This window comes from Lagenorhynchus albirostris, chromosome 2, assembly GCF_949774975.1.
Source record: "Lagenorhynchus albirostris chromosome 2, mLagAlb1.1, whole genome shotgun sequence".
In the NCBI taxonomy this organism is placed as follows: domain Eukaryota; kingdom Metazoa; phylum Chordata; class Mammalia; order Artiodactyla; family Delphinidae; genus Lagenorhynchus; species Lagenorhynchus albirostris.
Genome location: NC_083096.1, coordinates 11,060,893 through 11,074,933, shown reverse-complemented (window position 1 = coordinate 11,074,933; position 14,041 = coordinate 11,060,893). Strand labels below are relative to the sequence as shown.

Below are 14,041 nucleotides of genomic sequence, written 5' to 3'. Positions count from 1 at the left end.
CTCTAAGTTAAAGGTCAAATGAAAGAAAAAAAGATTTAAAAACTTTTCAATAGGGTATAAGGATTACAAGGTCACAACCTAAAAATAAGGATCTGCAAATATAATTCCAATGTTTAAAATGGAAAAGGAGTGTCCTAGATTGCATTTCATACATGTTTGAAAAGTTGGAAAATGAAGAATAGGAAAATATGTTTAATTTCCTCCATAGATGGCATTTATAACCTAACAGATCATCAAATAAGTCAGTATTCTGTAAAATACCTGTGTGTTATAGGGGAGGTGTGGAGGAGGATTGGGGTTTGTTTGATAGGTGGTGCGAACCAGGCTCCTTATGGATGAGTCTGGGACCAGGGGCCTCTGGCACCTGGGTTACCCAAGTGGTTCTCATCCCAGGAATCCTCTGCCGTCCGGTATAACTCCTGATATCTGAGGCCACGAAGCACGCCCTGTGGGATCCAACTGTGCCTTGTTCGCATTTTAACAGGGTCAAAAGCAATATCCTAATGGGGAAGCTAGAGAAAAGCCTGGAAGTTAATACAGAGCCACAGGGCTTTATCTGAAGTCCTTGAGGTCAAATGCATCTGAGTTCAGAGTTTTTCAGACTTCAGAGGGAAAATGAGGTATATATAGTATAAGGTATATATACCTTATGTTATAGCCTCAGTGGAGTCTAAACCATCAACCCATAATTAAATACCTCAGTGTCCCTAAAATGCAACATATGAATATTTGCATTAAGTACAAAAATAAAAACTATAGCCTCATGTCTGTCCAGGGCAGGGCAGGTTTTGAAACTAAATGTGCTAAGAGAAAAAAGGCTCATCTTCAGAACTTTGGGGTTTTGAAATTGTTGATAAAGGGCTTTGAACATTACAAAAACTGAAATTTGGAGGGTTTCTCATGATGTGGTTGAGAGATCTGTTTTCACTCTTATTCATCTATAATTTTTTATCACTAATACAAATGAATATATATACGAGACATTCTTTTCAAATGTGCAGATTTGAAATACAAGCGGATGTTGGATTATAATGTTCAAGAACAGAAAATTCTTGATAGATCTGTCAAATGGGGCCAAAATGTTTTTATATTACATTCAATGAGATATGGACACACAGGCAGTCCTCTCAGCAGTAGGAGAGTCAAACTGTGCCATACACAGAGCAGTATGATGTCTGCAAAACTAAAGATTAATAGCACACCTGGGTACTATAATGTAAATAAACGATGAAGAAGTAGATTTGGTACAGTAGTTAGAAGACGCAAGCTCACAAATTCTGGCTTTCCACCAGGAAGGCATTCCCAAGAGTCATAAGTGTTCATCCATTGATTCAGTTGTCTTGGGATGGAGTGAGTTCTCTATCATTGGAAACATTTAAAGAAAGGGTTGATGACCACTTGACAGTAATATTATAGATGGAGATTATACAGCATGAGCTAAATATCATTAATTTAAATAGATGAATATTAAAAGCATTTTTAATTGTTCGATTTATATTTTAATTGTTGTTTATATTTAAAACAGTCTATCTTCTGAAAAGATAAATGCAAAGAAAGTTATTATCCCTTTTTTATAATAAATGTGAAAAAGTATTCTTATGTGTAATGAATTTAGTGACGACTATAAAAAGCACTTTTTATACAATGGATAATCCTTGAAAGATTATATTTTGTGAGGAAATACTTTATAACTTTAAATGGGTGTGTTTATTTAAATCTAATGTTCTATTCTGCTTTGGGATAATAGTAGTGTGTGTCTTTAAGATAGGACAGCATACAAGGCCACAGACAAACAGAGCCTTTGCTAATTTCAGGCTGACAGGGAGGTAGTTTAATTAGTGAGCTGCTAATATCTATTTAAGTGAGCAGCCAAGGAAATGTCTGTTAGAAAAAGGACTTGCAAATGAATGGCAAGGCCATTCTCTCTACCTCTTTTCAACTGTGTCAAAAAGGAAGAGAACAGGGAGCCTGCACCTATGTGGAAAAGAGAAGATTACTAAAAAAAAGTAGAGACAGACACAAAAGTAATCATATGTCTGTGGAACATATACAGTGAGGTTTTGAGGTACTAATGCTTCACAATAAACTTTTACATAAGTGAACTACTTCCAAATATTGTGAAATCTCTGTTTCTTGACTATGGGTAAAACATTCAGAAAAGCTTTAATAATTGTTTAATAGTAAGCAAAGAGCATGAAAATGTCTCCTGTGCCTATAATCAAGGTTATAAGCTTTTACACTTAAACTAAAATGGTTTATTAATAAATATTAAGTTTTTTTGATATAATAAATAGTACGTGTTTTACATTGCCTTTGTTTACTGGAATATTTAGAGAAATAGATGAAAGGAAAATAAGACTATATGAACACTCTGAGTAATTTTTTTCAACCCACATTTGCTGAACATCTATGTATTTCATATATCACTTCAGTCTGAGGCAAATTCCATTAATTAATATTACTAATTAATTGATGTAAAACTCTTCTCTAGGCCAAATGAATTTCACTGGATAATTTTTACAATCTACGGCAGATTATGGAATTATGATTCCAGTCGAAAATAATAGGGAAAATAAGCAATTTATAGAAAAAGTAATTTCAAAAAAATAAAACTTGTTACTTCTATAAAAGAATGATTTAATTATAGATATTGAATAAACTCTATTAAAAACCATAAATATTCAGTATAAATTTCAGCTTTAACTTTGGAAGGTATAATATGAACGTAAGTAATCTTTTACTGTAATTCATATTACATGCTTGTTAAAATAAAAGAGATAATAACCTAATCTTAATTTTATGACTAATTTTTAAAAGTTGGAAATTTTTTTAAAGTATTGCAATTAAATAGCAATTACTTTATTTTATATTAAAGCAGAGAAGACATAATAAATGCCATTTTAGGACCTTTTCTTACTTACAATGAGAAATATAATGCAAATGACTTTTTTTCATAACAGTCCTTTTAAATACACACAATGCACACACACTCAAGGAAAAAGCCAAGGAAACCCCTAAAAAAACTAATATTACTCAGCTTTTTTCTCTAGTTCAAAATTTTGCATTTTTGGAATAGTGCTCAATTAAAAAAAAAAAAATGCATGTTAGCAATTCAAATGCACCAAAGAAAACAACACTGATAATTTTGGCAATTAAATTTGTAAGAAGACCACAGAGATAAAGGCTGTGAAGTATCAGAATGCTTGGGAAGATGAAACTAGAGAGAGAATTAATCAAATAATTTATTTGTCTGAATGCCAAAAAATCATAATTGTTATTTCTTCTTTTGTAAATAATTGTGTGAACTAGGAGCTCTGTTCATTTTTTCATTTTAATAGAAACAAACACGAATGCGCTATTAGACTAAATATTATTATTTATAAATTCTATTAATTGTTACAAAGCATGTATTTTATTTATGATCATGAGATTATAATACAATCCTCATTAAGAACTAGCTTTCCTGAATTTCGATAATTCCTAAAGCCTTGAATTAATATTTCTATTTTATTCCTGACTGAAATTTTTCCAATGTCAACTAAAGAATAAAGTATGAATTCATATGGATATCTGATTATGAATTAGAATTAAGTAACAAAAATTTAAATTTATTTTATGGCTTAATCTCAAAATTAGAGATGTAAATAGAGTTGTTTAATAGATGTATTCAATTAATTTAGGTTATTTATTTATAAAATCACTACCTAGAATACTCTCCTTAATTTATCACTGACTGTAAAATGTGCTAACAGACTAATGGAAGGATTTATGGAAAATCAAACAACTAAGAAAAATAGCTTTATTCTCTGTATAGCCTCTTCAATATAACATATACAAAATAGAAAAGAATTGGAGTGATGAAGAAAAGGGAAATTATTACATAATTTATGTTTAAGTACAAATGAACACAGTAATATGAGACATTCTTAGATATTATTTTTTAAAAGCATTTATAAGTGACTTTTACAAAAGACAGAAGAATGCAGATAGAAGAATTAACAAGAGTTGATTTTTGTTTTCATGCCATGTATTTGTTCTGACATTTTCCATTTTGCTTTTAGGCTTACAAGCTTTGAAGTTTATAACACAAATATCTTTAGAGATCTAGAGCACCCTTAATTTTACAAAAGAGGATACTGAGGTCTGAGAAATTAGTTTCTAAATCTGAGGTAACACAGTTGGTTAGTGACAAAAACAAACAATTCCTGTCTCCTTGCTTACATTCAAGAGAGGATATTTTCAATGGGATGAGGTCTGGCTTTGAAACCAAGCAGCCCAAATCTAAAGCCGATGCTTTTGATGACTGAGCAACTGCTCTCTCTAGGAATATAAAGACAAATAAAAATACAGAAATAAAATAAGGTATATAAAATTTTAAATAGAAAGCAGAAAGGTCCTGCCTCCAAGGCATTCATAGTTCAGAGGAGTCAACAGGTGATTTTAGAGCAATAGCATAAGTTTAAGGACAGATATTCAGGGATAGGAGGCGTAAACAAAAGGGCAACAGGTTTATGTTTTTATTTTGTTAATCTGTAAATTGGGAATTTTTAGATGAGGGTTGTCTGGAAAATTAAATGACATGTGAAAGCACAATCACATAATGAAAGCACAGTATTTAGTTCCATCTTTACCCCTTTTAGTCTACACCATATATATGTTCCATAGAACAGTACTGACTCATTTTATAGTTCTTACTTGTGATATAAAGCTGTTTTATTACAATTATTTTTAAACTAGGTGTTAACGCTCAAAGAGAAAATATACCTCATTTTTAAAAACTTTTATTTAAATAATCCTGGTAAATTCTCATAATTTTACTGTTAATTATTCGGAAGTGGTTTTTCAAGTAACGTATGTCTCATCCTAATATTTTAATGACATTTAGTATTTTGCCCGATCATATGAATTCCACATACTATTATACAAAAATGTAAGGAAAAATCTATAAAACTTTCCAACCAGTGATACACTGGAAACATTTACTTGTAATCTTTATATCCTACATGTTTATACACTAAAAAAGTAAGATCATGGGAAAAATCACAAACCCTACTTTCTGATTTTAACTTTTGGGGGTTTTATATGTTTTATTTAACTTTGTAATTGAAAGAATAGGAAAGAATGCTTCATAATATTCAATATCTTTGAAAATAAATCATATTTAATGACATTAAATATTTTTGAATTTGCAACTTTATGAGCCAATAGTTGAATTAATTGCTTTAAATTTACATTCTGAATAATTCGTTTTAAGGTTACGTGGTTACATTTCAACACCCCTAAAATGTAGGGATATATTGTGTTTAAAGTTTTTTTATAAGTATCCCATGTATGTTCTTAAGAAGTATACATGTTAGGTACAAAATTTAGTACAATTGTACTAAATTCAATACTCAAATTATCTGCCTTTCCCCACCCCTACACTACTTTTTTTGTGGTCTATTTTATCCATGCAGAATAAGAATGGTAAATTAAAATCTCATGTTACAGTTATATTTTGTTCAATTGCTTTTAGAAGATCTAGTATAATATACTATTCATTAGGTAGTATTATAGGGATTTTAAGATAATTGATCATCTTTTTACATTTTATGGCCTTTTCTCCTAGGTGTAATTTTGTTTTAGGTAACTGTTATAAGTAGCATATTTAAGTAAATGTTTGAATCCAATTACAATAGTTATTTTCAGAGCTTGAAATATTTACATTCGTTACATTAACTATACTTTTCTGCAGTCACCTTGTTTTAAGTTATGTTTATCAGTTTTATTTAATCTTTAAATTTTTGTATGTTTGTTTTCATATGTAGCAGGGAAATTTAAGATATAATGCTGCTTTTTATATCTACCTGTTTTTATCCTTAAGGTTTGCAATAACATTTAAACTTATTTTTTCCAGTTCCTATTTTCAGAATTTAAATAAATATAAATTTTAGCTCTCCACTTAAACGTTTCAAAGACTGTACTCAATCTTTAACATGGCCCTTCTTCTAGATATTTATTTATATCGTCTGAGCTTATAAACCCAAATGATTTAAACTTAATCACTATCTTTCATGTTAAATACTGTTTTCCAAGAATTGTATTTTAACATTTCCATGCAACTTCATAACCATATTTGCAGTTTTTACACTTAACTCTGTGTGTCATGGTTTTTAATGTGGATTTTATTCCTGTTGCTAAATTTATTTGCAGTATTACCTTACCCTACACAATTCCTTTTTATTTTCAAAGTTTTCTTTCCTTACCATCTCTTCTGTTTTGTAGATGTCATACTTTCTTACAACCTATTGATAAGACCAAGCATGCATGCGTGTATATGCTTGTGTATGTGTGTATTGGTGGGGGGGAGCATAAAGTGGCAATTTCTTCCACCGAATCTTTATGATAAATCTTTATTTCTTTTGTTCTGCCATTTTTTATTTGTTCCTTTCTTCCTTCAGTGAAGATAACCTCCCTACAATGTGACAGACACACAGTTATGCACTGCAAGCCCAAAGGTGCTATTACAGTATTATATTTTATTTATATCATGTGGAATAGAGAGATCTGTCAATACCAAGATCTGCTAAGAGACAGAGTGTGTGTGTCATTTTTTTCTCGCTCACTCTTTGGTTTGCTGTAAAGTGCACTGAAATGTAGAGGTTTGGGCTTAATTGTCAATGTGTGGCTGTCTTCTTCTAAGGCAGGATTTACAGGGACATTAATTTCTCTGACAGTCTAAACAAAAAAAGTGCATGAGAAACTCTATTTACTGCATTCTGGGCTCTTTCCTTTCCTGTTCCAAATTTACTTCTGAGAGTCCTTGTCACTGATACATAATCATCAATGTCCGTAATCACTTATTTCCTCCTAGAGTGGCCAGATTTTGCAAATAAAATATATGGCAACCAGTTAAATTAGAATTTAAATTTTTAAAATTCTAACTTATTAGAATTTAATTTTTATTTTTTAGTATAAGTATTTCCCAAATATTGCATAGGACATATTTATCTGGCAAAATCTCTACCTACCATGCTATTCTTGGGAACTGCTATCACCAAATGTAGTGGGAAAGAAAGATGATTATTTATACTTTGGTTACATCACAAAGCAGGGTTCTGCAGTAGAGAGAGGACTGCATAGTTTCTATTAGGTGACAACTCTGGGTTTCTGAGTAGGTAGCTGATAGTAATGATGTAGTTCCCACCTGTATTTAAGGTAAGTGTCACCTTTGTCAAGACTATTAGGCTTGCTCTATCTTAAGCACTAAACTATGTTTGCTAATCATTGATTCTTATAACCACTGAAATGCCTCTCATATTCTGGCAGAGAGTTGAATACCAACCATAGTGATTGTGTTGTTGTGAGTTTTCAGTCCCCCTTACCCCCATGGATTCATACTATTTTAGTAGGAAATTTGAAGTGATTCTGTAAGGAATTGCTATTTAGAAGACATTTTAAACTAGAATCTCCTTCTTTTTTATTTAAAAAACTGTATACATTCTTTTTTTTTATCTTCTCTGTAGTTTTATTTCCATGTTCTTTTTTTTTCTTCCAGTTTTATTCAGATACAGTTCATATACAGCACTGTACATTTAAAAACACTTGTATATATTCTTAAACAAAGCTCTTCATAAATGATATAATTACCATTTCACATTATTTATATCATTAATAAATACCTGCCCAATTTATATTCCTGATGAAAAGTACTTGTATCAATTATATGCAGTACACAGAAAACCTTCCCAAAACTTAGAGGCTTAGAGCAAGATTTTGTGTCTGTTTATTAATGATTCTGTGAATGAATGAGCAGTACTGGCTGGGCTCAGCTGTTTGGTTCTTCCAGTATGCCTAGGGTCACTAATGTGGTTTCTATTTTCTACCAGTTCAGCTAGGTTGACTATCATAAGATGGCCTCACTTGTCCAGTGATTGTTTCTGTCTGGTGGCTATCAGGTCCAAAGGACATCAACTGGCCTGTTTCCTCTCTGCTCCATGTGGCCTCTCCTGCTCTACTGGTCCAGACTGAACTTCACAGGGTGGTTTCAGATCAGATTCAGGGCAAACCCAGTGCACAAGCACTTTTATAAGCTTCTGCTTGCATCATATTTGCTGATGTTACATTGACAAGGGAAGGCCAAGCCCAAAGCCAATAATGGAGGGAATACATAAGGCTGTTGAGATAGAGAGGTCTGATTCACCAGGAGCCTTGACTGTAACAATCTAACACAGTTTTATTAGATCTCTGTCAACAACAAAGGATGTAGATTAGATCAAGGATATATTTACTAAGCAAAACTGACTAATATATGTGAACACAGAGGGAAACACGAGTTGTGCAACAGAGTTGTTTTTACATATCAGAAGATTTAATTCCAAAGATGTAGTCAGTTATCTATGGGGGCTTTTGTTTTTGTTTTTTTTAATTGTGGTAAGATGATTATTGAATTTAAATTTTAAAACATGGGTTTTAATTATTTTTTAACATTTACTGTTTATAGGCATGCTATTTAAAATCTCTGAATGTTAACTTTTTGAAATTGATATAACAATACCATCAATAAAAGGCTACAGTTAAAATCACATATGAAAAAATGGAAGGTCTTTGTAAACAACAACAAGCAAAAATTTTACTTTTGTATAAGAATGTATGTATATATACCAAAATATAATTTTGTATTGGGGCATACCTTACTCACATATTGAACATTTCTATGGAATATAAAAGGGCTTCATAAACTTTAATAGTAAATATTGAACTGGGGAATAATTCAAAGGGATTAATTAATATACTTAATTTGAGGACTCCAGTTTTTCAATTCAAAGCTGACACAACATTCACTTACTTTTTAAATATTTTATTTTATGAAATATAATATCTATACGAATAACTGTCTAAAATATTTAGGGTCTAATTAACACCAGTGTAACAACTATCCAGTTTAAGAAATTGAGTATTGTCATTATTTTAGAAATCCCTCATGTGCTCCCCTAAAAATCCCATCCTTCTCCTTTCCTCTTGGAGATAACTGCTATCTTGATTTTTATTATAGTCATTTCCTTGCTTTTTTTTTTCTTTAAGGTTTTACCAACCATCTTTAGTTATGCATATCTAAACAGTGTAAATTAGTTGTATCTGTTTTGTGAACCTCATATAATAGAATCATACTATGTGCAAAGTTCTCCTGTTGTGCTTCTTTCACTTTACATTCTGCTTGGGAGATTTATCCAGGATACTGCTGGTGGCTACACTCCTGTTAATGTTAACATACCTGAACTGATCAGGGTTTTTGGTTGTTTAATACCTTGTATTCTAAGAAATCCTTACATATCTGAAAGTGTTTTCCTCTGTTTTCTTCTAGAAACTTAATATTTTTGCCTTTTTTATTTAGATCCTTATTCCATATAAAGCAGATTTGTGTATATGGTATTGAAAAGAGACCTCACTTCTGTTTTTCTCATATGGCTACCCAAATTCCAGAACTATTTACTCAAAAGCTCCCACCTCATTCCCACACACTATTTCATTAAACCCCTGTCATGAAGTGTCCATACACTTATTTTTTTTCTAGGTTGACTTATCCTTTCCAAGACTTTTCTTTAAATAAAATTTTTCTCAGGGAATGTTACCAGGAAGACCCATGAGGCATCGTGTTTATTTCAATTTTTTCCTATTCTCACTCAAATTTTGCTTTGAAAAATTGCTCTGAAGAAGCAAGCTAAGTGGCAGTAATATGACATATCTTAATATTATTTTAAAAAGTTGTAAGAAAAGCATCATCATTTCCCACATAATTCACTTGCACATGTGGTTAGGCAAAGAATGGTAGAAGTTAGGCCAAAAAAAAAAAAGACTAGCAATGTATCTTAAGATTTACATATGTGAAATGTCTCTTTTATGGGAATAAAAATCACCACCCATCTGACCTTAGAATTCATATCTGTGGTTCAAGATAATGGTGTCTGGATTACTAAAAGGGTGTCCCTCATCCAGAACTCCATAACTTATTAAAAGAATGAGGATTTCCGCACCCTGGAAAAAATTATGCATTTGCTGGTAGGCATACTGCCTGAGGGTGTTTCGAGAACATAATAACTGTAGTCACAAGGCTCCAGCTTATTAAGGGGCCAAGTGTGCTCCTATTCTATGCTTCAAATGGGGCACAATTTCTCTAGGCATAGCCCACTGTCTAAGAGTAGAACACTTACTTAAAATGCCTACCCTAAGTTCCATTATCAATCTTTAGCTAAAAGATAGCAGAAAATCCAACTTTTACTATTTAACCAAATAACAATTTAAGTGTTAGCAAGCTCATTCTATGCCTTCAATTCAATGATCTACTCATAAAATAATCACCTCTTATGTCATAATGTAGCTTCAGAATAAAACCTAAAAATACTTTACAATACACTTCAATTTAAAACATAAGCTTTGACAGTTGACAAAAATGCAGCCTATCAAGAAAAAGTGGTACTTTTTTTCTTTAAGCCCTGACTATGGTTCTAGTAATGTTCAGTTGTTATGATCTTGCTGTTCTGTATTTGAAGTGAAAAGAAAAATATGTTACTGAAGAAGAAGATAAAATGAAAACAGACAACTGAAAGAAATTTGACCTAATTATTTTAACAGGCTTAATACGTTTTACATTCGTAACTAAAGAATTTCAGGAATTATGTCAACGAAATACCTAGCATAAAGAAGCTTATGACAGTAATAATAAGCACTAGTAGAATTTGGCTGATCACTTTTCAAAATTATGTGGTCTTTTAAAATGATAAATCTAGTGCTTAATATGGAAAAATACTAATTTTTCATCTATATGTCTTAGAGATTCACCAATTATATAACTAGAGTAAACATTTGTGAAACATAAAGTCTCTAATAATTATTTTTAAGACAAATATTAAAAACAAAAGTAAAAGCAAAATAAAGCCAAACACCAGGAAGCTATTCTAATCCTTGGATTTGGGATGTTCTAATATCTCAAAAATAAGGTCAACTTCACCAGGAAGAACTCAGATCCATTATATCATATGGATAAGTGGATAGCATTCTCTGAAATTTGGAGAAATACTAGCGGGACAGATGAAATATCTCACAGTGCCAAGGCAAGAGTCCTCATGAGTATATTATACTGCCCATTTTATAGCAACCATCAGTGATCATAGCATCATGAGCCAATGTTTCAAAGGTTATATAAGTTGTAGTCTGGTCCAGGCAGGAGGACAGGGACATCTTATTCCATTGTTTATAAATAAACAATTTCCATCCACGTTTATCCAAGCCACAAAGGTAAAGACATAGGAAGGATGAAGAGTAGCGGGTTACTGAAGGTGTTTAAGATAGAGTCCCATGAAAACTACAGGGAATGCACGAGCCTTGCAAACAAATCCCAAGGCATTATGTTTCATTACCTTCCACTGTGGTGATCCAAAAAATGTCTCTTTCATTCAGCTTAGAACCTCTAAACACATGTCAAGCCATGTTTGCAACTCATAGCTGATCAACCGATAAGCCAAACCACAACAATCACACACAAGACAACATCTCAGACCTCCCAACAGAGATGCCCATAGATCATGGACACACGCTCTGGCATCAGTCTGTTTGACAGACTGTTAAAAATCCTCTTGAAGAATGCTGAAATAGAAGACATTCTCACAGTCTGAAATTCAAGTAGCTTCAATTTGTGAAAGAAAGCTGGCTAAACCCACAAACACACGTAAAACTGAATACAGCTGGACTCATAATATATTGACTTTCCTGCTGCATGTCAGAAAGAAATCTTTAGTATTTGTCATTTCATTTAAAAAAGTAGAATGTCTTTTTTGTAGACTTGTGACCAGGCCCTGACTACCTGGACTAAAGGATTTCTTATTTAAGCGCGCACGCACACACACACACACAGAGCAATAATTGTATGATGTTTAATGGAACGTGTTCAGTACCCCTCAGTCTCTTCTGTAAATATGCATGGCTGATAGGATTTATACATTTCTCACAATGCTGTATAAAAGACTGCATACAGACCAGAAGCACAGTGCCCTCTGGTGCACATATAAAACAAAATATTTATATAACAGGATCTACATAGATACAGGCACAAAAACAAAACTAAGTTTTGCTTCTGCATACATCTAAACCAGTCACTGGGAATTGTACATTTCTACCATGAAGAAACAAACCAAAATGATAACCTTCATAAAACATTCTTTATGGCATAGATCAAGGCAATCTAATCCATTCAGGCAACCACTTGTATACCCCTCTATTTAATGGATTCACTAGGCTTGGGTGGAGTATGACTCCTTTTTTGTAACTTATTTAGATTCAAACAGAATAACCGTAGAAGTTAAAGGCCATATATCTCAGCCTCCTCCTTTTTCTTGGCCTTTGTTACCGCATCCTATTTATCTGCATTTCCTTTGTATTCCCTGGCCATTTCCTCCAGGTTCTGAATGTGCAATTACCTTGTAGGTAAAAAAGGATGAGGTGACTCAACTTCTCAGTGACTAAGTAGAAGACACCATTTCCACTTAAGCTAAAAAAAGGTAACAAATCCTGATACAAGGTAGAAAGGAAAGGCCATTCAAGAAATTTCCTTTTAAAATTTTGAGTATTTAAAATGGTAAACTCAGCCTCAGAGTTAACTGAAACTTACTTTACGGCAGTTTAGCAGTCAAGAATTTGGGAGTTCTGCACTTGTGGTCACCATTATCCAGTTTTTCCATAACAAGTTACATCTCCAAGAAATACTTTTAAATAACCAGAAAACATTACCATGGTGAATGGTCAATAATAACCCTTCTGATAATAACCCTTTCCCACCTGAAACTTTCCCTTAGAGCAACTTAGTTATCCACCACCTTCAAGGAAGATATCTGTAATTGCTTTCCCTTTGCTTCATACCTGTATATCTTGTATCTTGTGCTAAATCCCTGCCGGCTTCTGTCCACAAAATCTGTGTATTCCTGTGAACGATGGAAGGGTCCCTTATCAGAGAGGAGCCAGTCGAAGGGGCTTGTGGCATGCTGATCCGAAACAGCAGCAACTGCTAAAACCCAGCAATGAAGACTCAGTGCTATCCACTCCCATAGAGCCATCAGAGAGAACAATTCAGCACCAGCTCTGCTCCGCCATATCATGCTTCCACTGGGGACTTAGAGCCTTCATTCTCTTAGCTTTCCCTCAACACCTAGACAAAACACACAGGCAATTAGTTAGCCCCTGGAAGATTCTTTTCTAGCAATTAAGGTACTGAAGTGGCAAATCCTTTTTCAAAAATCTAATATCAGTGTTTTAAATTAGATAATAGCAAAAGTGATTAACAAGTAAACTGAAATAATTTCTTTTTTTCAGAGCTGTGTATCTTTCAAACTTTGGTTCTTTTTGTATTTATTGGAAAATAAGTCACTGAGTTACAGCAAGCCTTGTCAGGACAGCATCATACAGTGGATCATTAAACCCACTGAGCAACAACTAGCAGAAGTTTTGACTCATAATTATTTTTTCAGCTTAAATGTTTTATAACACTGGACACTTTCAAAAGAAATATTGAATATGTTTACTTAATAAATTGTGTTATAAATTTTAATACATGTATTTTATTGTTTACTTATTAGAAAAAGGCTTTAAAATGGATTAAAATATAGATGGAATGAAACTGTGGGTCTAAGAATACATAAACAAGTAAATAAATATGTGTATCTATGCCTCTATCATTTATCTATTTCTAGCAATATATTTAGATGCGTGGATGGGTGGATGTGGGGGTGGGTGGGAGTAGAGGTATGCATTTTTGCTCAGTTATTTTTAACATTATTCTATTAGGAAAAAACTTCCTTGATTATTTAAACAGAATTATAATTATTTCTAGCACATTTAAAAGATTTAAATGGACATCTGTGTCTTATTCATAAGATAAACAGGCATACCTACAAAATTCATATACATACACAAACTAAAACAATATAGATTATACATAAACTATGAAAACACATACATTAATTTTATAGGCATTCAAAACCAAAGTAACAAAGAGGTGTCATCCCAATGTGAT

The 14,041-nt window shown here is 32.5% G+C and overlaps 1 protein-coding gene across 2 annotated transcripts in view; it reads right to left on the bottom strand.

The window, feature by feature from the left end:
- Positions 1 to 13,127, bottom strand: part of BRINP3 (BMP/retinoic acid inducible neural specific 3) — a 394,075-nt gene extending 380,948 nt beyond the window's left edge. The window contains exon 1 of one of the 2 annotated variants that reach the window (XM_060142033.1): positions 12,892 to 13,127. In XM_060142033.1, the coding sequence (XP_059998016.1) occupies positions 12,892 to 13,127 (236 nt within the window). The remainder of the gene's footprint in view (positions 1 to 12,891) is intronic. The other variant, XM_060142034.1, reaches the window with a different exon arrangement.
- Between the last annotated feature and the right edge of the window lie 914 nt (positions 13,128 to 14,041).